This window comes from Arvicola amphibius, chromosome 14, assembly GCF_903992535.2.
Source record: "Arvicola amphibius chromosome 14, mArvAmp1.2, whole genome shotgun sequence".
Taxonomy (NCBI): domain Eukaryota; kingdom Metazoa; phylum Chordata; class Mammalia; order Rodentia; family Cricetidae; genus Arvicola; species Arvicola amphibius.
The window spans coordinates 9430219-9453031 of NC_052060.1; the positions used below are offsets into that span (position 1 = coordinate 9430219).

General features: G+C 46.7%; 1 protein-coding gene and 1 non-coding gene across 5 annotated transcripts; both read left to right on the forward strand.

Annotated features, from left to right (window-relative positions):
* Positions 1-164: 164 nt before the first annotated feature.
* Prkab2 (protein kinase AMP-activated non-catalytic subunit beta 2) lies at positions 165-15677 on the forward strand. 4 transcript variants are annotated; one of them, XR_005283173.1, is made up of 9 exons: positions 165-276; positions 494-671; positions 4386-4552; positions 5587-5680; positions 5853-5973; positions 8473-8606; positions 9243-10120; positions 10319-10355; positions 11333-15677. XR_005283173.1 is itself a non-coding variant. In XM_038311903.1 (8 exons), exons 2-8 carry the CDS (start codon positions 519-521, stop codon positions 11798-11800), a joined length of 816 nt encoding a protein of 271 aa, XP_038167831.1. In that variant the 5' UTR covers positions 165-276; positions 494-518; the 3' UTR covers positions 11801-15677. The 4 variants fall into 4 exon arrangements, 2 of the variants coding, with proteins under 2 accessions (XP_038167831.1, XP_038167830.1); XR_005283172.1 differs by having other exon boundaries at positions 9243-11480; positions 11723-15677; XM_038311903.1 differs by lacking the exon at positions 10319-10355 and having other exon boundaries at positions 9243-9311; positions 11723-15677.
* Positions 15678-19041: 3364 nt separating this feature from the next.
* Positions 19042-19113, forward strand: Trnaq-cug. Its single transcript has one exon. It is a non-coding gene; the product is annotated as a tRNA-Gln (tRNA).
* Positions 19114-22813: the final 3700 nt, after the last annotated feature.

Here is a 22813-nt window from a genome sequence, read left to right on the forward strand (position 1 = left end):
CACCACAGAGGCGGCCCGGGCGCCGATGGCTAGAGCGGCAGGCGACTAGGGCTGGAGAGGGGGCGGGGCTGACACGCAGGGGGCGGGACAAGAGGCCCGGTGGGCGGGGCCAGGAACAGAGGCGGGTCCACGCCGCGGGCCTTGTAGCCATTTTAGGAGGAAACCCGGGTCGCCGGCTCGGGGCGCGGCTTCAATTTCAACAACTTTATTGGTCTCTCTGTACGCCGAACAGCCGGCGTGCGTGTGGCCCCGGGATCCCGGAGCGCATCGCCAGAGGTGAGCGGCGCGAGGGTGTGCGGGGCCGGTGCTGCAGGGCGGAGGCGGCTCCCGGCGCGGGTTCCCCAGCTGAGGCGTCCCCCGAAGTGGGCAAGGGCGGGGACCCCGGGCGCGGCCTCCTGCGGCGGGGATTCCCTTCCCGGGCGCAGGGGCGGGGCCGGGACGCCCCTGACGCGGCCGCGGGGTGTTCCCCGCCCGGTGTCGTTCTCCGCGGCAGGTTGCCCCCGACTCGAGCCGCAGCCATGGGAAACACCACCAGCGAGCGGGTGTCCGGGGAGCGCCACGGTGCCAAGGCTGCGCGAGCCGAAGGCGGCGGCCATGGCCCGGGCAAGGAGCACAAGATCATGGTGGGGAGTACCGACGACCCCAGCGTCTTCAGCCTGCCCGACTCCAAGGTGAGGTAAACCGGCTGTCGACTGCTTTGCTCTTCTTGGTTCTCACTCCCAGGGGTTACCGGCGTTTTAATTAGAGGGCTTTCCCGCGGACGGAGATGTGGAGTGCTAATGCCTCCTAGGTACTACCTCCAGTTAGGATGGAAGCGCGGAGTTTTCCAGCTGTTCTGACCGATCTGTGGGCCAGGCTTTTAGGACGGGTACCAGAGACAAGTCCCCTACTCGCCCCATCCTTGGGTTTACCTGAAGCTGCCTTCTTGTAGAGCTTGCAGAATGTATAGGTTGTGAGCGAAACTTAAGACGGTGCGTTGTGTGAGCTGATGATTCAGGCTCCCGTTTCTCACGTTGGCCTCAAGATAGCTAAATGAATTTCTTTCCCCTGAAAATGTCTTTGTGTAGATATCGTTCGCAATCTCTCAGGTGCACTGCACCCCCTCGTTTGGTCCTAGTTCCCCCCCCCCCCCGCCTTGCGTGGCTTTCAGCAACCATCACTTGGTTGTTTGAATACATTCGCCTAGTCTTGGAGATCAATACAGGGCATCCTTTGATTAACGGCTCAGTTTTTTATAAACGTGACGACTGTAGCTGTGCTTTTTGCACACCTGGCCGCGCTTTGCGGGAGAGCAAGTTGCTTCCCTTCGCTCCGCTGTAGCACTTCAAGGTGTTGCCTGAGGCTCAAAGCCATCCACAACTGCCCAAACACTTTGAGCCAAAGGCCCGCTCTTTCGTTCACCCAAAAAAAAAAAAACGGGGGAAGATGGAGGAGCTGACAGCAGTGTGATTGCTACCCTAACGTTCCTAATCTCTTTTCGAAATGTCAGCATTAAATACGTTTTAATTTCTCCAAGTGGGATGTCTAGAGTGAAAAAGGAAATGGAGAGGATTGGGATGTATTTGGCGTTTATCTTTTTATCCATCTCCACTGAGCAGAGGCTTAGGGTAGTGAATAGAGTTTTATTTACCGCTTTGACAGCACGTGAAATTTGGATTTTACGGCTGATTTTCTTGGATCGTGACTGAGAACACCGTTAGGAAGTGAGAGGTATTGAGCTGGGCATTTCTTGGGGTTCTCTCTTTGTTCCCTCTTTCCTCTCCAACCTTAGGACTTCTTCCTCATCGTTTGGGCTCTGTGCTCAGCCTGGATTTTCTTCTCCAAAGCTTATCCAGGGTGACAGGCCGTGTATTTTTGCTCATTCCTACATTGATGACTCAGGCTTTGGGTACATTCAAACTGTGACTGCAGCATTCGGTGCCCTGAATAAGAGCCAGGTTGCTCTGTGTGAGTTTGGGCCTGGTTTAGAACGTTCTTTCCCTAACACCTTGCCGTTTGTGAAATGAGAAAAGTAGTTCCAGCAATTCCCGGCCCAGCCAGATGGAAAAACTTTAGTTCATGTGCCCTCCCCACCAATCTCCCTTCATCGTCTGCAGGCCGTATTTTGAATTGCCGGTTTGCTGCTGTTCCTGGTAGTTTTGCTGGTGGCTCAACTCAGTAAACAGTCTTTCTGCTAGTCAGCTGCAGTCGCTCCTAGCACAGAAATGTCATGTCATAAGTGGAAGGGCTGTGCTCCAAAGCCAGGCGTATTAATAGTGTAGAGCTTTCAAATCCTAAACTGAAAATCCTCAGTCCTAAAAGTAATTGATAGAAACAGTAGGGGGAGGGGAGGACTTCTTTGCTTCAAAGGTCAGACTTTTTAGTAGACTCAGGGATTCTCGGTCCTATTTGTACATTAAGATCCCCAAGATTGGTTTAAAAACCTTGTGGGACATCTGACACATTCATAAAATAGACTGTGTGTATGTCACCCAGTTTAGGTGGCCGTGAAAGGTAAAAGAATGTCTCTCTGTTCTCCAAACCATCCTCCACCAGCTACTGTGAAACAGATGTCAACAAATAACATTTCTAACATTTTAGGGTACCGCATTTTGAACATTTTAGGGTGTACCTCAAAAGGTGACCTTAAAGCTGATACGATAGTGGCTCAGCCCTGTAATTGCAGCTGTTCAGATGCTGAGGCAGGAGGATCACTGCCAGTCTAGACTAGAGTGAGAATTTGACCTCCTAGGAAACAAAACAAAACATGGTTTTGTTTACTGTAATGTAATTAATTACAGTATAAATTACCTGAAAGCTTTAAAAATATGTTCTCAGATCCTGTTTGCGAATCAGATCTGAGGGTTGTTCTTAGGCATATCTAAACACTCCCAGTGAGGCTGTCGCCCCCCACCCCATGTGGTGCTTTGTGACAGTGGAGTCCAAAGCTTTGTCTTAATGCAGTCTCCTGAATAATGTAAAAGCCCCTTCATTTCTTTCTCCATTTATTCTGGTGTGTATTTGTACAGTAGTTTTGAGGACTATTGGGAGACAGAATGGAAGGTAAACATTTTCATTTTGGAAAAAGCAGGGGAAAGCCCAAATGAATAAGCTAGTCCTTTCTTACTCTAGCCTTCACTGTTTTGTTTGTGCGCTGGACTTGGTGCCATACAGCCCTGTTCCAGGCAGTGAAGCCAACTGAAAGTCTGTAAAAGGCCACATAATAAATAATTTAGTCATACATAGAGTCTGTGGTCATAACTGTCCAGGTCTACCACCACCACCGAACCAGAACGTTGTAGATGGTACACAAACAAGTGGGTGGCTGTTTCCAAACAAACGCTTTGTAAAAAGCCATCTGCTTACTGGCTGCAGTTCCCCACACTTGTCCCGAGGATGACAATGGAAATAAACTAAAGAATTCATTTTTTTTTCAGAATCCTATAAACCCCATTTAGTAATGGGTCTGCTTTTGCTCAAGGAAGATAATTTTGGTCCTGTGCCCCCAGAGCTCCAGAATGTTAGCCATCCTCCTGGGGTAGTTAGTTATATGAACCTGGCTGTAATTAGCAGGGAAGGTTTCATAGCCATTTCAGCTATACTGAATCAGTGGTCTGACTTTGGAATCGGTGTCAATTGATGATTGATGATGGAGCTGGAGATGAACCCCCAGCTTCCGTGCTCTACACAGAACTACATTTCCACCCTTAAATATTTACATTTTTATTTATTTATTTTATGTGCACATTTGTCTGTGTGAGGATGTCGGATCCCCTGGAACTGGGATTGTAGACTGTTGTGAGCTGCCATGTGGGTGCTGGGGATTGAACCTGGGTCCCCTGGAAAAGCAGCCAGTGCTCTTGACTACTGAGCCATCTGTCCAGTGCCTCCTTAAATATTTAATGTTCCATTGTATAACCTGGTAGCTTAAACAGCATTGTTAATTATTTACGAATTTTGGTATCTATAACTTTAATTGCAGTTGACAGTCAAGACCAGTTTGCCTCTGAAAAACATATACCTGGCTTAATTTTCTTTTAAAGAATCATACTTGGCTTTCTTAGTTTTTTTTTCTCTTAAGAGGCTCTCAGAAACATAGTCTATTGCCTGCACACCAGTTAGACTGGAGGAAGGGTTTGAAGGGTGACCCAGAGGCTCTGCAAGGAGAATGATGTACACATACCAGGCAGTGGGCTGTGGTTCAGGCAATGCTGGAACATAAACTATTTGACCATTTCAGACCCTGTATTAGTTCTTTTCTGTAGTTTGTTCAAACTGATTTAACGCTGAATTTAGGGTAGCTATCTTTAGTTGAAGCCTAGAACCTTTAATACCCTTGGGAAACTTACCTCTTAAAAACCCTTGGGTCATAATTTATTCTAGGGATGACCTACTCCTTCTTACAGCTCCCTGGGGACAAAGAGTTTGTACCCTGGCAGCAGGACTTGGATGATTCTGTGAAGCCCACCCAGCAGGCCCGGCCCACCGTTATCCGCTGGTCTGAAGGAGGCAAGGAGGTCTTCATCTCTGGGTCTTTCAACAACTGGAGCACTAAGATTCCACTGATTAAGAGGTGAGGGCACATGTCTCCGTTGAGTCTACAGAATGCAGGGACAGATGCCTGATTGCCTTTCTTAGGGGACGGGCTAGGACTTGAGGGAGTGGGAGGGGTTTCTAACAGCATTGTGGGTGCATTCTTCAGGACTGTGTTTCTCAAGTCATTTCTTGTCTGGAGGCAGTATGGAACTAGCTAATTCCTATTGCTTTGATTTCTGTATTAAAGCAAAATACATTGTGACATTCTAAGTGTAATGCCAGTTCATTTCTGGCAAAGCAAGTGAATGATTTATGTGGTTGTCAGAGTGACCTTTTGTGCAATAGGTCACTTTCCAGAAAAGGCTCACCAAAATATGGAAAGAGTACCCTGAAATAGTTCACAACCCAAATCTATCTTTTACCTTATTCATACTTGTGAGGACTCTGTTCTTCATGTGTAATGTGTGTGTATATACATGTACATGCAGTCATATATGCCCATGTGTGTACATGTGGAGGCCACAGCAAGACCTAAATATCTTCCTCTGTGGCTGTCAGCCTTGTTATCCTGAGACAAGCTCACTGGACCAGAATTTCTCCATTTCAGCTAACTTTATTGGCCAGCAGTTTTCTCCAGGTCTGCTTGTCTCTGCTCCCCAATGCTGGAGATTCAGGCATGTGTAGCCATGCCCAGCTTTTGATATGGATACTAAGGATTCAGACTTAGGTCCTCAAACTCACAAGGAACACTCTTCCTGGCTGAGCCCATATCCCCAGCCTCAAGAAATCTGTTCTGCTGGAACAAAGCAATTTACTAAGATAAAGCACCCCCCTTTCCTCCCCCACAGGGATTGGTTAAGAATGAAGTTATTGGGAGAGGTTGACAAGGACGTGTCTTGAGTGATACAGGAAAACAGGGTGCATTTACACTTTGCATGGGGGCGGAGTGGGCACAAGGGCTGTGGTAGCTTAGGAGTGTAGAAGGTCTTTGGATGGTGCCATCCTTGCCCCGTCTCCATTCTGTCTTCCTTAAGGAACTTGAACTGTTTGACCTTCTGTTTGCTTCCCTAGTCATAATGACTTTGTTGCCATCCTGGATCTTCCAGAGGGAGAACACCAGTACAAATTCTTTGTGGATGGACAGTGGGTTCATGATCCATCAGAGGTAAGGCCTTGATTTGTAGGGGAGCTTCAGTGGCCTCATTGTGACTTATCGCCCTCTGGTTCAATAGACAGCTCCCTACTAGAGACTTTTTATAAAAGTAGAGGGGAGGTTGGGTGAAGAAGATGGATTGGAGAAGGGAATCCAATCATTTTGTTATTATTCACTGTTTCAGCCTGTGGTTACCAGTCAGCTTGGCACAATTAATAATTTGATCCATGTCAAGAAATCTGATTTTGAAGTATTCGATGCTCTGAAGTTGGACTCCATGGAGAGCTCTGAGACATCATGCCGAGGTAATTCTGGATGTTGCTTTCTCTTTATGTCTTTCTTACAGTGCAGACTCCTTCCCCGGCGTGGTTTCTTGTTTTATTTGTATTTTCACTTCTTCTCAGGAATCTCATAATCACACACACCCCACTCTAACACAAATCCCATGGTATGTCTGCCTTTCTTACTCTGATACGCTGTTTTCCATTTTACCTTTATATAACCCTCCAGTACCCTGTGGTTTCAAAAGCTGTTTTCAGTAAGATTTCATAATTTCCATTAGCATCTAGTGATATTATCTGTAAAGACTGGAAACGTCTGCTTTGTCTTTCTAACCTGAGTCAGCTAGTTTGAGAGCTCACCTGACAATTATGGTTTTATGAGAGCCTTCAAGTATAATTGTCGCTGAGGGAGAGAGAGAGAAAAGAGAAAGAAAACAAACCAGTGGTTGTTCTCCATGGAATTGAGTATGCAGGGTAGAAGTCCTGTATATTTTTGCTTTGTGTAATACCCTTTCCCAAGGTCTTTGTCTGTGCTTGTTCTCTCTAGCAGCAGAGGCACATTTTACAAACCAGTTCGTAGCTACTATCTCATTACTGTATGGAGTTGTACCTACCTGGAGAACTGTACCCTTCTCCTCTGAGCATGCAGAGCCTGCCTCTGCTGCTTGTCACGCCATCGTGCAGCCAACTCCCAGTAGTAAAATCCAGGGCTCAGACCCTCAGTGATCCTCAGTTATAATGTACACAGCAGGACGAGAGACAAGTAGCCCATAGCATAGTAACTATCAACTGAGAAAAATTTCAGTATATAAACTCAGAAAGTTAAGGTGAGCATTCTTACTGGCTGAAGGGGTGGTGAGCTTAAAAATTCTGAGGCCACTAGAACTGTGATTTTATTATGATCTGCAAAATAACCAAAGAATATTTGACAGTCAATCATAATTATGTAGTGAGAAGACTAGCACAGTTTTTGGGTTCACCTCGTTTCCTCATCCAGTATGTGAGGCATAGAGTTCATTTATTAGGACTATGCAGATAATGGGTGTGGCCATGTGCGTGACTTTCCAATGTCCAGCTTAGATGTTTTAGTACAATGGACAGCACGTGGGGATTGCCCTGTGTTGTTTCCCAGTGGTGCTCTGTGGGTAATGTGACCACAACATCTGGCAGTGCTTTGAGGCGCTCCCTGGTCTGCGCATTTGTTTCATACAGCACTGTTGCTGTTTCTTTCCGTTTGCCTCATATGTTGAAGCAAATCTGAGTTATTAAAATAGACTTATTAAAGTCTTTTCTGTAGAGCTGTAAAATTTAAAACAAAGAAAACATAGTTCGTTTAATTTTTGTAGGTTTAGCATAAATACTTTTCATTTTTTAAGTAGAATTCTGATTCCATAAAACACATTGAATTGTACAATTTATCCATTTTTTTAGTATATTGGGTTTTAAAACCACTGTCACCTCCAAAAAAAGACTGTTCCCATCTCTTTCTGCCCTATGTCAGTCACAGAGCTGCCATATGGAATTGCCTGTTCTGGACAGTTCATATAAACGTAACCATATACCATGTGGCTTCTTTCACTTAGCGGGCTTCCAGGGCTTTGGTGCCTGTTGAAACATGTATCAGTATTTTGCTTCTGTTTATAGCCGAATAGAAGTCTATGGTATGACAATTCCTTTTTGATTATCCATCCATTGTTGACAGACATTTGGAATTTGTTCCTCTTGGGAGCTTTTTTAATATTGCTTATAACACTCATGGTCAGGTTTTTGTGTGGGCTTATGTTTTATCTTAGGTGGTAACACTCAATACTGGGTCACAAAGTTCGTTTAACTGTTTGAGGATGACCATACTGTTTTTCAAAGTGGCTCTACTATTATTCCTTTCTGCTAGTGCTGGAAATACTGTAGTTTGAAGCTTCGAGTTTCTCCACACTTTTGCCAGTGCTTGCCATTTCAGCGGCAGCCATCCCGCTGAGTGTGAAGTGGTGTTTTAGTGTGGCTTATATATCTGCACTTCCTTGACTACAGCAAGGTTTTGTTCTGTCTGTTGTAATCATTGTAGACTTAGAGTATATAACATTGTGTGTTGCTTTGGTAGAAACAAGATGAAATCTAATCTCTTCACATTGAGTTCACAGAACACCTTCATAACCACTATCACTTTGATCTTCTCAAAAGCATTATGAATTAGGAAGATTTTTATCTTAAGGATGAGGAAACCGACCATAGTAAAGGGGTCTGTCCACGGTCACATGGCTGATGAATAGAGCTGGTTTCCTGGAGCCTAGGTCCTGACCTCATCGCTTCCTCACATCATGGTGCATGTTGGGAAGCTTCCCGGTCCATGATCAGGATGTCTCAGACTTGGCCTCTGCTTCCTTACAGCCACTGGCCCACTAGGTCACAAATCTTTGTTCTCCAGGACTGTGCTACATATAAGATTGATGTGTGCATGGAGAGCTTTCCCCATGCGTTGTTACTAACCCTTCAACTTTCCTTCATGTTTGCATAAATATTTTCCAGACCTATCCAGTTCACCCCCAGGGCCTTATGGTCAAGAAATGTATGTGTTCCGATCTGAAGAGAGATTCAAATCCCCACCCATCCTGCCCCCTCACCTGCTCCAAGTTATTCTTAACAAGGACACTAATATTTCAGTGAGTATCCTGAGCAGGTTGCTAGAGAGTATCAGGGGATCTCTAGGACATTGAGGCCAAACTTCAGTAACCTTGGGGCTGGGATTAGGACACAGATGTGTCAAGGCAGTAAGCTGTGTGCACGTCAAGAGCACTGTGGAATCCTTTTTCCAGGACTCAGCTGTGACTTCTGTAGGTACCAATGGCAGAATTTAGTTGTTTCTGTTTCTAGTAAAGTCAGAACCAAACTATGCTGGAACCAAGTCTGCTATGACTTCTATTCCAACACAGATAAGGATACTCTCATTAGGGGATGTACAAAAATTTACGTTTTATGTAAATGATTTTTATCTCTGTTTTACTGTTGATAGTTGATTCCCAGGAAAATTATTTCTGCCCTTTCATCCAAACCATCTATATTTATTAGCAAGGTTTTTGTTTTGATTCTATAAAGGAAAATTAACAGATGTTGGGCTTTGCATTTCACCCTTAGACTAAGGACTTTTCCAGATTTTATGGCCTGGGGATGCATGATTCATAGGAGACTAAGTGCACCTATTTAGAATCCTTACCAGTGCAGAGGAACAGTAAGCCATTTGTTTTGTCTGCATTTAATCACATTTGCGGGGGCTGGGGGGTTGTTTTTTTTTCTCCTAGTGTGACCCGGCCTTACTTCCTGAGCCCAACCATGTTATGCTAAACCATCTCTATGCGCTGTCCATTAAGGTGAGTGGTGGCCCTGTTGTTCCGCAGCCTCCTGACTGGAAGGGTAAGAGTGGCGCATGCTCTCCAGTAGAAGCGACAGTCGAATGATAGAAGAGCTGTCTTTTTCTTCCCTCGCAGGCTACTGGATTTTAAACCCCAGTCTCTGCCTGTGTTCAGGCTAACTAAACTGTCAGTGATAGGGACCTTTCTGCTTCCCAGTGTCTGAGTGGCTGGACCCTTTGTTCCATCCGTTTACTTAAGCTTGAGTTCATACTAGTTGGATTCTACGTGCTGAAAGTCAGGTTTAACTTCCTTCAAAAAATGCTTGAATGAGACAATAAAACTTCTTAAAATGTGGAATCGAGGGGCTGGAGAGATGGCTCAGAGGTTAAGAGCACTGGCTGCTCTTCCAGAGGTCCTGAGTTCAATTCTCAGCAGCCACATGGTGGCTCACAACCATCTGTACTGAGATCTGGCGTCCTCCTCTGGCGTGCGGGCATACATCGAGGCAGAATGTTGCATACATAATAAATAAATAAATCTTTAAAAAAATATGTGGAATTGAGCTATGTTGAGATGTCCTACTTGTGTTCCCCAAGCATTTCCATCTTGTGTAGTAGGTAGGGAGGCAGTGTGACCGGATGTTCTGTGTCTTTCTCACCCCTGCCCTGCCCTAGAGTTCTTAGTTTCTCTGTTGCCTTAATGTCTTTGTGGCTTGACCGTTAGCATAAAGGTATATAGTTCTGTGGCTGGCTAAGCTGATCCTCGTGGGAACTACTTGGAGAAGTTGGTGAACTTCAGATTGAGAAGTCTCCTACCAGATATTCTAAGTAAGTGTACCTAGGGTGACTCCCAGCAGTTTCTCTGGAAGCTGCTTAGATTTCTTAGATGTGCAGTGAGAACAGGGAGGTCACTGATAGAGCTGACTGTAATAGATTATGTAGGTATATATAAAATTTAATATACTGAATTTCATTTTCCTAGTAACCTGGAGAGGTAAGTATTTATTTTTAACCCCTGTTTTATAGATAAAGAAACTAAGACTCAGAGAAGGTCAGATTGCCAGTAAGTATAAGAGGACTGAGTTCCAGTCCTGCTGACCTCACCCCTGCTCTTTCCTGCCTGTCACCACGCAGGTCTTCTCACGGTGCTTCTCTTTCACCTGCCCCCACATCTGCAGCTCTTGTGGAGCGGAGTTTACCCGCTGGTGTCTTAGCACAGTCTAGACGGAGTGTCAGTCTGGGACGTAGTCTTTGTGGGTCGTCCAGGACGAAGGAAGATAGCAGACTGCTATCTTCTCTGTGTTGGACTTTTGGGGTTCTTTGAGATCTGGTTGAGTTTTGTCTCCTGTGACTGCTCTGTGACTATCAGTTGGTGTCCCTTGTCACCTCTTCTATAGTACACCCATGCTCTCTTATGCATCTTGGGTTTGGTGCCTTTGCTCCCTTGTTCTGCTTATGATACAGGTCAGTGCTGACTGTTTGGCTTGACTTGGATTCTCAGCTTGTTTGGCCATGTGGAATTGACCCACCAGAATGGCTGTCTAAGGAAGCTTCCTGAACTTTAAGGATAGATAGGAACCCCCATGGTTCTCTCCAGGTCAGAGAGTACATTGGGAGTTCGTCCTTGGTGTCAAGTGGCAGTTGGACCTGCTTCAGGCTTAGGGATGAGTTCTGAGAAGGATCACTTCCCTTCCTTACTACATTTAACCTTTTGTTCTGGAAATGGTTGATAGCGCCCTTTTCCCTTGTTAGACTCAGGTGTAATACTGTAATTTGAAATGAGAAGGGGTGTAAAGTTGTAAATGAGTGTTTCCTCGTGACCTTTTATGTCTCAGATCTTTCGTCTGATCTTCTCTCGATCCTCAGAACCGCTTTACTGGTAGCTCTTGCCCTTTGTATGGAGAAGTCTTAAAAGGGGCAGAGGGACATCGAGACCATCATATAGATCACTCAAGGCTACCAGCCAGTGCCTCAACAGGAGTCTGGACTGGAACCGAATTGGATTTGACAGCAAAAGCAGCCTCTTTCTCTTATTTTCAGACTGTCTCTTGAAACGTGAATGCGTTGGTTGGTGTTGTCAATACCCTGAGGTGTGAGTCTGAGCATACCTGTGGAGAGTTATGTTGAACACATTAATTGGGTATATGAAGACGCTTCTTAATTGCGGGCAGGCCATTCCCTGGGCAAGGTAAATATGCTGAACACAAACATGCAATGTGATCAGCTGCTTCAGCTTCCTGATGCCGTGGCCTCCCTGGCATAAAGGACTATATCCAGAACCGTGAGCCAAAATAACCCTTCCCTCCATCCAGTTGCTCTTATTGGAGTACTTTAGTGAGACCATGAGTGTCTGTGGAAGATTGACAGCTGGGAAGATCCTGCAGCCACCAGATTAACCAGTTAGCTGTGTGTGCTTTTTCTCCCCTGCAGGACAGCGTGATGGTCCTTAGTGCAACCCATCGCTACAAGAAGAAGTATGTCACCACCTTGCTGTATAAGCCCATTTGAAGAGGACATCTCTCCTTGCCTCCAAGGATTCTGGAGCAACATCTCCCTTGCCTTTGAACTGACCCGGTCTCCTCTGAGGCTGGAAGGCTGATTTGTGTTGAGGCTGATACGTGTGTTTCAGAGCCTCTAAGTAGAGGGCTCTGCTTTTGCATTTGATTGCAGATGAGAGCTTTATGAGTTCATGGAGTTTATTTTAAGAAAAACAAAACCACATGTATACATATGAGAAGAAGGTTACTGGGAGCCTCCTAGCCCAGCTGTTTAGGTTCTCTCTGCCTGTGGGTAGTTGCCAGGGCCTGAGTGGGAAGCTGCGGCCACAGGAATGAGTGTACCGGAAGCTTCTTTTCCTAAAGTGAAAGAATAGCAAACTCTTAGGATCCTTGTCAGGCAGAGGTTCTGCCGCTGTACCCTGGTGTCAAAGGGTCAGCTGTGTGCCAGGCTGCAGCCCTCCTTATAGCTGCCTCATTGCAGGGTGGCTTTCCTTGCATGGATTGATTCTGTATTCCCACAGTATGTGATGCAATCTACTGTGTTTTTATATGACACTAGATGTCCCACAAGAACGCTCCTCGTTTTATGTACTCTGTGTAGTAGTTTCCCTCAGATCTCATACATGACCCTTTGGAAAGTTGTATGGGATTAGACTCGCCTCGGAGACTGGAGGTGCCAGGGCCTCCTTTTTAGCCCAGCACGGGCCCAACCCAGTTTGTTACAGCTCACTTTAACGTCTAAAGAAAAGCCGTGGTTCAGTATTAAGAGAGATGCAGATCTTCAGTGTGGTCCTATGTATTGGGTGCATGGCACATGCTCACAGGGCTTCTCCCAGGCTTGGCCCTGTTTCCAGCTGCTCTTTATCAGAGCAGATGGTTTATAATATAGAATTAGGGAACCTTCTGTATCTTTTATCCCTGAAAGAGTTTTATGTGCCTACGTTTTTCTTTAATAATATAAAGAAGCATATCCATCAGTGTTAATGTCTGTTAAAGAAGCTCTGGCTTTTGACAAAGGGTTCTTAAGATTTTCTTTTCCAGTCTAGGGAATTCTACAGTCCTGGGTCAATATGACCAGCCATGTACCTCATTTCCCAAGCACTGTTTTCGACATGAGTTCCTGCAGGCTCATTAGACACACATACTAGATGTCCCTACCTTTAAAGATGTGTAAGGTGAGGAACTAACCCTGGTATTCATAACCGTAACAGTGTTGTTCTCTGCACCAAGTTTTAACAAGATGCTTTATTCTTTTGCCTCTTCCAAATGTGCTTGACAATGGAGTGGGTCATTGATTATCATAGACTGAAAAGTACTCAACCCACTCAGGTTTCAAAGAAAATATTTTCTCCAAGTATCTTGACACTCCGTTTTGCAGATAAATGCAAGTCAAGCATTAAACGTTGTTTATGGTTGAGAGACTTCACGTTTGCTAAGATGAGCCAGCCACACTGAGGGACCTGCAGGTCAGTTTAGCTACCTCCTGACTTTCCCACCCATTGTCACAGACGTCCTCTTTGGATTCTGAGACCTCTTTGATCACAAGTTTGAAGCCGGTAGATGGGATGTTTCACGGGGAATACAGATTGCTAAATGCCTTGGTAGGTAATTGGTGGGGGTAAGTACAGCTTGCTCCATCCTGAGCCACTTCCCCCATCTCTTGTGGAGAACATTTACTGTCCAGCCAACTTGCTGGATAGTGTGCCCTTTTGGAAACTAAGGCCTAATGCTATCATAACCAGCTCGGAAGCTCTTCAGTTCTACCGGAAAGCTTTTTGTCTTGTTTCCCAGTGCCCATCTAGAAGTGGGCCACAGAGGAGGATTCGATCTTGGTTGTTACACAGTGGCTTCTCTTGTATCTGTCCTTATGAGCTGGAATCCTCTGTGTGTTCGTGGACTAAATTTTACTCCACACGGATGTAGCAGTAGAAGGGTTGGGAAGCAGTCTCCAGTCGCAGGCTGAGACTGTCTTATCAGGTGTGGCTGTGGTGACAGGGTTTTGGTGCTGGTGACCTTCATGTTCTCATCTGGAAACGATAGCCCCCACTTCTCAAGTCTGCTGGTCCCCTCCCTGGGGAGCTCTGTCATTGTCACCAGGACAGAGGAGGTCACTGCTTTTCTATTAGTTACCTTAAGGGACAGTTTTCTACAGTCAAAAGGTTAGTAGAGTTTGGAAATAAGGCAAAAACATTTTAGTCTTCAGTTTCCTTTTTCTCTTCACCTATGGGAAGTTTGCAGTCAGAGTTGGTAGAGTACAGCAGCCCCGAAGAAGGGCCACCTGCCTCAGCCAGCTGTGATGCCGGCTGAGGGTTATGAGGAAATGAAAGTAATGGATGAGCTGAGGAGTGGTACCAGGAAGCTGAAGGATCAAGTAACTTGGAACTGAAAATATCCTCTTTAAAAGAAAAAAAAAATTAAAGCTGGGCACAGCCTAGATCCTTGGATTTCATTGTACAGAAACCTTAGCAGCCTGTAAAATGTCTTCTGTCAGCCTCTTGTTGCGTCTGTCCTCTGCCTTTCCTCAGCATTCTGTTTGATGTCGTTGGTCAGTAAGACAAGTTCACCAGGGTCTCAAGTCAAATGCTACCCAAAACACAGGTTTGTGGCTTCACCTGGGTGAAGAACTTTCATACAGTAGCTGTTAATCCGCTTCCTGTCAACCTAGGCTTGAGTAGGGTTTATCCAGTGGAGGCAACACTCGCAGGGCACATGCAGCTTCAAGAGCACTGGTCTCTCAAGTATGAAGTACCAAGGAGAAGCCAGGTCCCTGAGAGGAACCCTGACCCACTCCTATTGGCTTTGGTTTTTGTCGATCTAATGGATCTTCCATAAGTCTTTTGAAAGGTGTCCGTATTCCATGCATGCTGCTGAAGGGAAGGGAAGGGAAAGTGGGGGAATGGGGCTTTAAATGTTTGATCTTGAAACAATATGCAACATGTCCCTGTGTGTGAGTGAGTGTGTGATAGCCATTCTTCTCAGAGATACTTTGTCCTCACGTTCTTGTGACTTGGGGCTTAAGAAAGCAGATAAATATTTTGTTCCTGTATTACGAATCATGCTCAAAGCTGAGTTCTCGCCATCTTCTGTCGGACTGCAGACTCCAGTTACTGTGAAGAGGAGACTTGGCAGGAGTCAGGGTCTCCAGAACTCTCTGGGTCTAGGCGTTTGTCTTTCCTTTAGTGACCGTCACAGCTGGAGACTAAGGACGGATTTCTGCAGTGAACTTAGGAAGTGTTTGGGATAAAAAGCCCAATCTTTTTTTCAATTATAGGGAAGAAGAAAAAGTCTCGAGTCAGCTACTTGTAGGATGTGCTCCCTCTTGGAGTCTAAGCTGGACTTCGTCTCCACTTGTGTTTCTCACTAGTGTTTTGAAGTAAGCAAGCTTCATTAAAAGTAAAACACTGAGAAGTTCTAACGGAATTGTGTATGGCACAGTACTTTTTCATTAAGATTGGTGTGAAATACTAAATATTAGGTATTTGTGGGTGTTGGATTACACAGTCGGGGACACCTACAGGAAGAGTTGTATCAGGTGTTGGCCAATTTCTGTTCCCCTCCGTAGAGCGCCTTCCGCAGCTTATCGTTCTAGGCCAGCCTGATACCAGTGTTAATTTGTCCTAAGTTCTGTACTGGGTGGCTCGTCTGAGACAGAATTCGGCGGGTGTTGGTGGTTTCCACTCTAGCACTTTGTTGTGCAGCAGGGGTGATGGATGCGAAGACCGTTCCATACGCATGGGTCTCTTCACCCGTGCTGTTTGTGGCCTTTGATGCTGACATGCAAAGCTGCTTCAGTTCAGTGACCTGCCTGAAAACTGTATAATGGGACATGAAAATGTGGGTTTATTTTGTCCATAAAACTGTCTAATAAAAGCATTATGCCGCAATTATATTTGAGTCATTTGCTGATTCTGTTGTCAGAAGCCTGGTAAAGCCGAGGTGTGAACCAGAACCTGAAGGTGTAGATTGTTATGACTGGAGAAGCCATCGCTGAAGGACGGGCACGTCTACCGCTTGTCCTTTTTCTGTCCCAGGCCGTGTCAGTTAACTACAGGAATGCAGCTCTCAATTGTTTGTTTCCAGCATTTTCTACAAATTGACTTCGTGTGTAGCTCTTGTCCTGTGCTGGATTAGCTGAGCTCTTAGGCCAATGATTGTCATCCCTGACTGTTCATTCTTATCCTCAACAGGGAATCTAAGCATATTGATGACTGTCTGCTGCATCCGGCTCAGTTAAGTGGAAATCATAGGTGTGGGGTCCACACGTATGAACTTTTAAAATTCCCAGGCGATTCTGGTAAACACAGGGCTGGGGACCACTCTCCTGAGCCCTCTCTACTTGCCTACTAGATTATATACCTCAATGTGAGAATAGATTATATGCCACCCCACGACGAAAGTGCCACTATTGTACCATGGTGGATGTCTTACCAGGCCAGTCAGAGGTTTCCTGTTGCTTTCCACCTTTATTGCTCAGACAGGCTCTCAGAGAAGCAGGAACTCACCCACCCACTGATAGACTAGTTAGCTGGCCAGCAAGCCCCAGCGGTCCTCCTGCCTTTCCTTCCCGGTGCTAGAATGGGAGGGAATGCATTGCCATGCCAGATTTATGCCTGGGTGCTAGGGATCCAACCTTAGGACTTGAGTCTAGTGCAGCAAACACCTCTCCAAGGCCTCAGTCATTTGTGAAAGTAATATTTTTATTCTATGGAATTTCATACATGAGTATGACATATTTTGGTCATTTTCATCCCCAGTGCTCCCAGATCCATCCCCAACTCTTCACCCTCCCCTATCTTGTCTCTTTTTAATCCCATGGAGTCTTATTTGTGCTGCCTATATACTCATGGGTGTTGGACCATTCACTGGAGTGTGGTAATGTTCCCCCCCCCCATGGACCACACCCTTAAAACTACTCTCCACCAGAAACTACCAACTGCCAATAGCTTCTCAGATGGGGTGGGGACTCAAGGCCTTTCCTTTCCAGTCTGGAATGTCACCTACCTTGATCTTGTGAGGGGGGGGGGAACTCCAGCTGCTGTGGGTTCATGGGTCCTGTCGTGTCCAGAAGATGCTCTTGGTCTGGTCCTCCCTGACGGCTGGCACTTAGAGTCTTTCTGCCTCCCTTCCTCAGGGGTCCTGATTCTTGGGGGGGGGGGGTGGCTGCCATTCTTAAATGTGGAAAATCAGGTTTAATCATTATGAAATGATTAACTGAAGCCCCGTTTCTCAAGTACAAGAAGATAGTGGCTTTGAGAGGTAGGCAGAAGAAAATGAGGAGGGATTCCTATGGAAACTCTTTAACCACCTGGCTAAACACATCTTCCGCTGCTCCAACTGACTATGTGAAGTTGGAGCTTTGTTTCCAGTGTCTTCTCGGGATTCTGTCACATTCTCAGAGTTCTTGCCTTGGAGAAACTCATTCCCAGATCAAATTCTTCCATAATGGAAACAGCTGAGCCATCTTTTTTTCCCCCCTTATTTTCTTTCTTCCTCTTTTTAAATGCAACACATGAATCTATTTTATTCTCTTAAGTTATTAGTATAAGAAAAGAATACTTTGAGAATAATTGAATTCTATCCTCTGCACTCACTCCCCTTAAGGGCAACAACCACGGTTGATCATATAAAAACTGCATCAGGGCTTCGTTTGTGGCTCCCCATTGTGTGTGTGTGTGTGTGTGTGTGTGTGTGTGTTAGAAACAACTTAGGCATGGAAAGGTTTATTTGGTCTTGTGAACTCAGAGGTTCCTGCCCATGATTGGCTGGCACCATTGCTTTCAACCTGAGCAGAGGCAGGATCTTCACAGCAGAAAGCACGTGGCCTAGCAGAGATGCTCACTCCAAGGCAGTCACAAGGTAGAGAGAGAGGTGAGGGGAGAAAGAGGAAGCGACATGAATGGGCAAGGCATACCCTTCAAATTTGCTCCTCGCTGCCTTGTTTTCTCCCGTCAGACTTCATTTCCTAAAAAAATCCCCTGAAGAAATTAGTCCCCCCCGGGATCCCTTGACCCTAGGATTCACCCCTCAAAAGTATGGGAGCCTTAGGGGATGAGAGGGGTATTTCCCATCCAGACTTCATCCAAACCTTAGCACGGATCAAAACTGCCCACTGTATCTCAGTCTAAGGAAAAACCATGTTTATACTCTCTAACACAGACTCTGTCCCCTATTGAAGAATTACTAGTGCCCAGGTCCAAGATGGAAGAACTCTGGGTCGGTGGGTCTTTGCAGGTCTGCTGTCTAGCTGCAGCAGTTTCCCGGGTCTTTCATGCATCTTCGGGTGACCTCCAGCCCTATATTTAGAGAACGACCCGCATTCTGGATCGGAAGATGTAGGTGCCTTCTCAACTACCCCTGGCTGCCAGGAAATGCAGGAAATGCATATCTCCCTCCCACATCCATCTCAGTCATAGTTTGCTAAACTTCTCATTTAAGGTATCACCCAGAATTCTTCCCCACCTTCAAAACATCCCAAGACCCACTGGCCCGGCTCTGTGAACTATGCTAGGTAACCGCTAGGGGCGCTGAGAGGAACTGCCAGTGAACCCGCAGGAAAGGTTCACTGTGCTCCAGCAGTTTCTCAGGGATTCAGGGAAGCGTCACAGAATCTCCAGCTCTGGATTTGGACTATGCTCACTTTCACCTAAAGTCAGAGCTGTCCAGGCCCCGAGGGCTGCTCCAGTTCTTGGAAAGACTCCGCTCCCGGTAAACAAGGATGATCCTCGGCCGGGTGAACACTCCCTCGCCTTCCTTTCTTTTTGCGGCTGCAACTTCCCAATGATCTGGGCTGTGCGTGGGGGATGGAGGTAGGGAACAGAGAGGAAAGAGGGACACGGAGTAAGGAAGCGGAAAAAAGGTGGGAGGCTGGAGGAGAAACCAGGGGAATCTGGACAATAAGAAGAAAATTGCAAAGCAAAATAAGGAAGCCCTTTTCCGGCGGGGCGGGGGGGGGGGGGAAGGGGGCGGTGGCAAAGGATTGTATGTTAGAACAAGACACCAGCGATCCACCTCCCGGATCCTAAAGTGTCAAACCCACTTTCTCATTCTCTGAGAGACACCTGTCCCGCCACACTCCACACGCCAAGAGCTGAACAGAATAAACGTGAGTGCGGCGATTCTTTAGGTTGTAAATTGAGTGCTCCGACCCTACCTGACTATAGGAAAAGTGCTTGAAGAAAAAATGGTGGGGTACGATGGAGGCTGAGAATGGGTTTGGTCACCTATAGTGAGTCAGAGTTCTACAGACTGTGTGGTTCCATGGTGTAATGGTGAGCACTCTGGACTCTGAATCCAGCGATCCGAGTTCAAATCTCGGTGGGACCTTTCTCTTTATCTTTACTCCATTGTAGGATCCATTTTCTTAGCACAGGATGGAAAGGAGATCAGGTACTTGCCTCCTGCTCTAGGCCATTTGCACGGGCGGCAGATGTGTCCCAACTCTCAGTTTAGAGACACCAGTCCACCGCATAACTTCCTCGACACCGCAATAGGGTATCCCATCCATGGCCACCTGACTCTCCAGGGACTCGTCACATCAGAGGCCAGGTTCCTCCCTGTCCTCAGGTCAGTTGAGCCCAGAAAGGCTTCCGCACCGGCAAGGCTGCGCACAGCGTGCCGACTGCCCGCCGCCCCCCCCCCCCCCCCCCCCCCCGCTACCTCTCCTGTTTCCGCGCCCGCTGGATGAAAGGAATTTAAGGAATTTAAGCGCGACCCAGCCCTTCTTATCTTGGTTTTGGATTTGAGCAATTTCAGCAGCGCTTTTCAGTTCGTCGAAACCAGGGGAGGCCGTAGTTGCCTTCCACCGCGTTTGGTTGGGAATCTCTTTAAATGTTAGGTTTATACAAAAGAGAGCTGAGCCTGGGTTTCAGAAACCCAGGTGGCCTCTCCCCGGGCCGCGAATCACTGCAGCGGAATTCCTTCTGCCAGAACTCTGCTCCAGGAAAACTCCATTGATTCATAAAAATAGCATTGGGAATGCTAGAAGAGGCTTTAATCGAATCGTCCAATGTAGGTGCCTGAAGAAATTTAAATAATTGTTTTCCTGTGGTTGGAATTTTGAGTAGTTAGGAAGTACTGCAAAGTATATCTGTTGTTCTGTCTGGCGCCTGAAAAAAAACGGAAGGGCCCAACAGAGTTCGCTGAGAGAGGCCAAAGGGGCAAAAAAGTCCCAGCTCCGCGATCAAGAGGGCCAGGACCGGCTGAGTCCTCTCCCCCTAGGTACCCTGGAGCGCGAGAACGAACAGGCGTCCTGCAAGTAAAAGGCTTTAGCCGGTCATAACGGGGTCAGTGTCTCTCTGGAAAGTAAACTTCTTTGGTTACTTAAGCTCTTAGAACGGTGGTTCTCAACCTGTGGGTCGTGACCTCTTTTGGGGCTCGAACGACCCTTTCACAGGGGTCGCCTAGGACCGTCGGAAGACTTTTTTTGTTGACATTATGATTCATAAAAATAGCAAAATTGCAGTTATGGGGTAGCAATGAAACAATTTTGTATAGTTGGGGTCACCACAACATGAGGAGCTGTATTAAAGGGTCGCAGCATTTGGAAGGCTGAGAAGCTCGCTGCCTTAGGACCGGGGCTCCCCTCTCTGGGTGATGGCTCCTGCACCAAACGGGAACATTTAATGTCATTTTCATTGGCTCTCTAGCGCCCAGTGGAGTCCCAGCCATAGCGGCTCAGTGGACAGTGCCTGGTCCCTGCTCTTGTGCGCAATTTTGACACTGGGTAAACATGCCATCCCCCAAGTCTAGAATCTGACAGAGAGGAGAAGGGGTATCGGGAGGGGGACTACCTGCTCCAGGCAGGACAGTCATCTCGCGGGTATTCTAGTCTGCTTCTGTTGCTGGGATGAAACATTCCTACCAAACAACACTTGGAGAGGAAAGGGCTTGTCTCCTCTCCTAGGTCACAGTCTATCGTCCAGGAACTGGAGGCAGGAGTTTAAAGTAGGAACCATGGTGGCGCATGCCTTTAATCCCAGCACTCGGGAGGCAGAGGCAGGCGGATCTCTGTGAGTTCGAGGCCAGCCTGGTCTACAAGAGCTAGTTCCAGGACAGGCTCTAAAAAAGCTGCAGAGAAACCCTGTCTCAAAAAACCAAAATAAATAAATAAATAAATAAATAAATAAATAAATAAATAAATAAATAAAATAAAGTAGGAACCATAGAGAAAAGCTATTTGCTGGCTTACTCTGGTTCAACTTTCTTATTCAGCCCAAGAAGGCTTGGGAACTGTCCACTGTGGGCTGTGGGTCATCCTACATCAATTAACAATCCAGAAATGATCCACAGGCATGCCCACAGGATCATCACATCGAGGCAGTCTCCCGAATGAGGCTACCTCCTCCCTTGTTATGTTGACCACCAAGATTAGCCATCGCAGGAGGACATGAACTGAAACACTCTGGAGTCTGGGGACAAGAGAGTCCTCTTCACTCCCATGGCCTTCAACTAGCTTAAACAGCATATGCAGTTCTCCTATATAATGTAATATATAGCATATTATATATATATATATACGTAATGTATAGCGTAATAAACACACACACACACACACACACACACACACGCTGTCTGCCAAAAGCTTCTGGCTAGCAACTTCCTCCACTTGGGACCCGTTCCCCTGAGAGACAAAGAAAATCTGGGGATAAAGTGGAAAGTCACAAGTGGTAGAGAGGAGCAGCCAGGGCCCCAGGATCACAGCAACTCCTGACTTTGGATACTTCTCTGCCTCCTGAACCACAGGACTAGGAGGAGAAACAAAGTGAGTTTGCTTTCAAACCCGGTGTGGGCTTCAGAGTACAAGACTCTAAAGTACAAGACGGCAGCTTTAGTTTCTGGTTTCTACTAAAAGTGAAGAAACCCTGCTGAGATTTGAACTCTGATCGCTGGACTCCCAGCTTAGAGCGCACACCATTATACCACAACTGACTCATCCTTAGTCGGCATAGATATGTAAATCCATTCTCAGCCTCCTGGAATTTCCTCCCTGGACATTTATCCCCGCCAGACTGGATCCAAGCACGTTAGATACACAGTACTCGCCCAGCTCACCTCTCGCTGCCTATTCTTTAGCTTTGTACCTCCCGGAAAGAGATCAAATCCTTTTTTGGGATCGGACACAAAGAAGGGCGTTTTAGGCCTCCAGCAAGGCCCTCACACAGTCCACGGGGCAGGAGCTTTCTGTTCTGAGGTAAATTCCTGCCCTAGGCATTCCTTGTTTTTTTCTTAGTCCACCTCCCACCACCACACAGCCGCTGCTGCTGTTTAGAACAGGATTTGGACATCACGGGATCCATTCTTCCCTCCCCTCCTCCTTTTCTTCCTCCCCTCTTCCCATTCCTTTTCGGGTATTTTATCCACTTGGCTTTCTTTCTGCCTTCCCCTCATCCCATTCCCCACAGCTTTGTCCAGTTCTCCATCGCCTGTCCTCCTTCGCTTCTCTTTTTCGGAGAGAAGGGGGGACGGGGAGAGGTAGAGAGATTCAAGACAGGATGGGCTACAGTTTGAGAAGATGAGGAAGAACGAGTTTCTCTCGTCTCGACCTTTTGGGTGAACCTCAAACAGCCAAAATCCCGCTATGAAGGGCGAAATACACTTCCAAAGTTTAAGGAATTTTCACAGCCATGGAGAGTGCTCTTTCGCGAAGTCTCCGGGGTAAGGGTATGGGCGCCTCCTGGCGGACAGTTGGGGACAGCGCACAAAACGCGTCTTTACTTGGGCAGGTCCCCAGTGAGACCCGCCTAGGGGCGTAACCAAAGAAAAGCTAGGGTCGCCCTAATTAGAGAAGGTTGGAAAAGGTGCAGGCACTAAGCTATCTATGGTCTCTTTCCCCATCTTCTGGTACCCGAGGCTACACGATACTGTCTCCCGAGGGCTCTGGGAGTCTCTGGATGCCGAATCCCCAAGACGGGATGAGCCAAGAGTTGCTTACAGAGAGTGAGAGCTGCCAAACCCAAGAATCGAAAATGGCACGGTAGTGGAGACCACAGCTCCTACAGGTCATCCTACGACCTTGGCGTGCTAC

Coding starts and splice junctions, on each gene's coding strand:
- Prkab2 (XM_038311902.1), top strand. CDS start 519: ATGGGAAACACCACCAGCGAGCGGGTGTCCGGGGAGCGCCACGGTGCC. Junction 4,553..5,586: donor AAGATTCCACTGATTAAGAG/GTGAGGGCACAT, acceptor TTGCTTCCCTAG/TCATAATGACTTTGTTGCCA. Junction 5,974..8,472: donor CTCTGAGACATCATGCCGAG/GTAATTCTGGAT, acceptor AATATTTTCCAG/ACCTATCCAGTTCACCCCCA.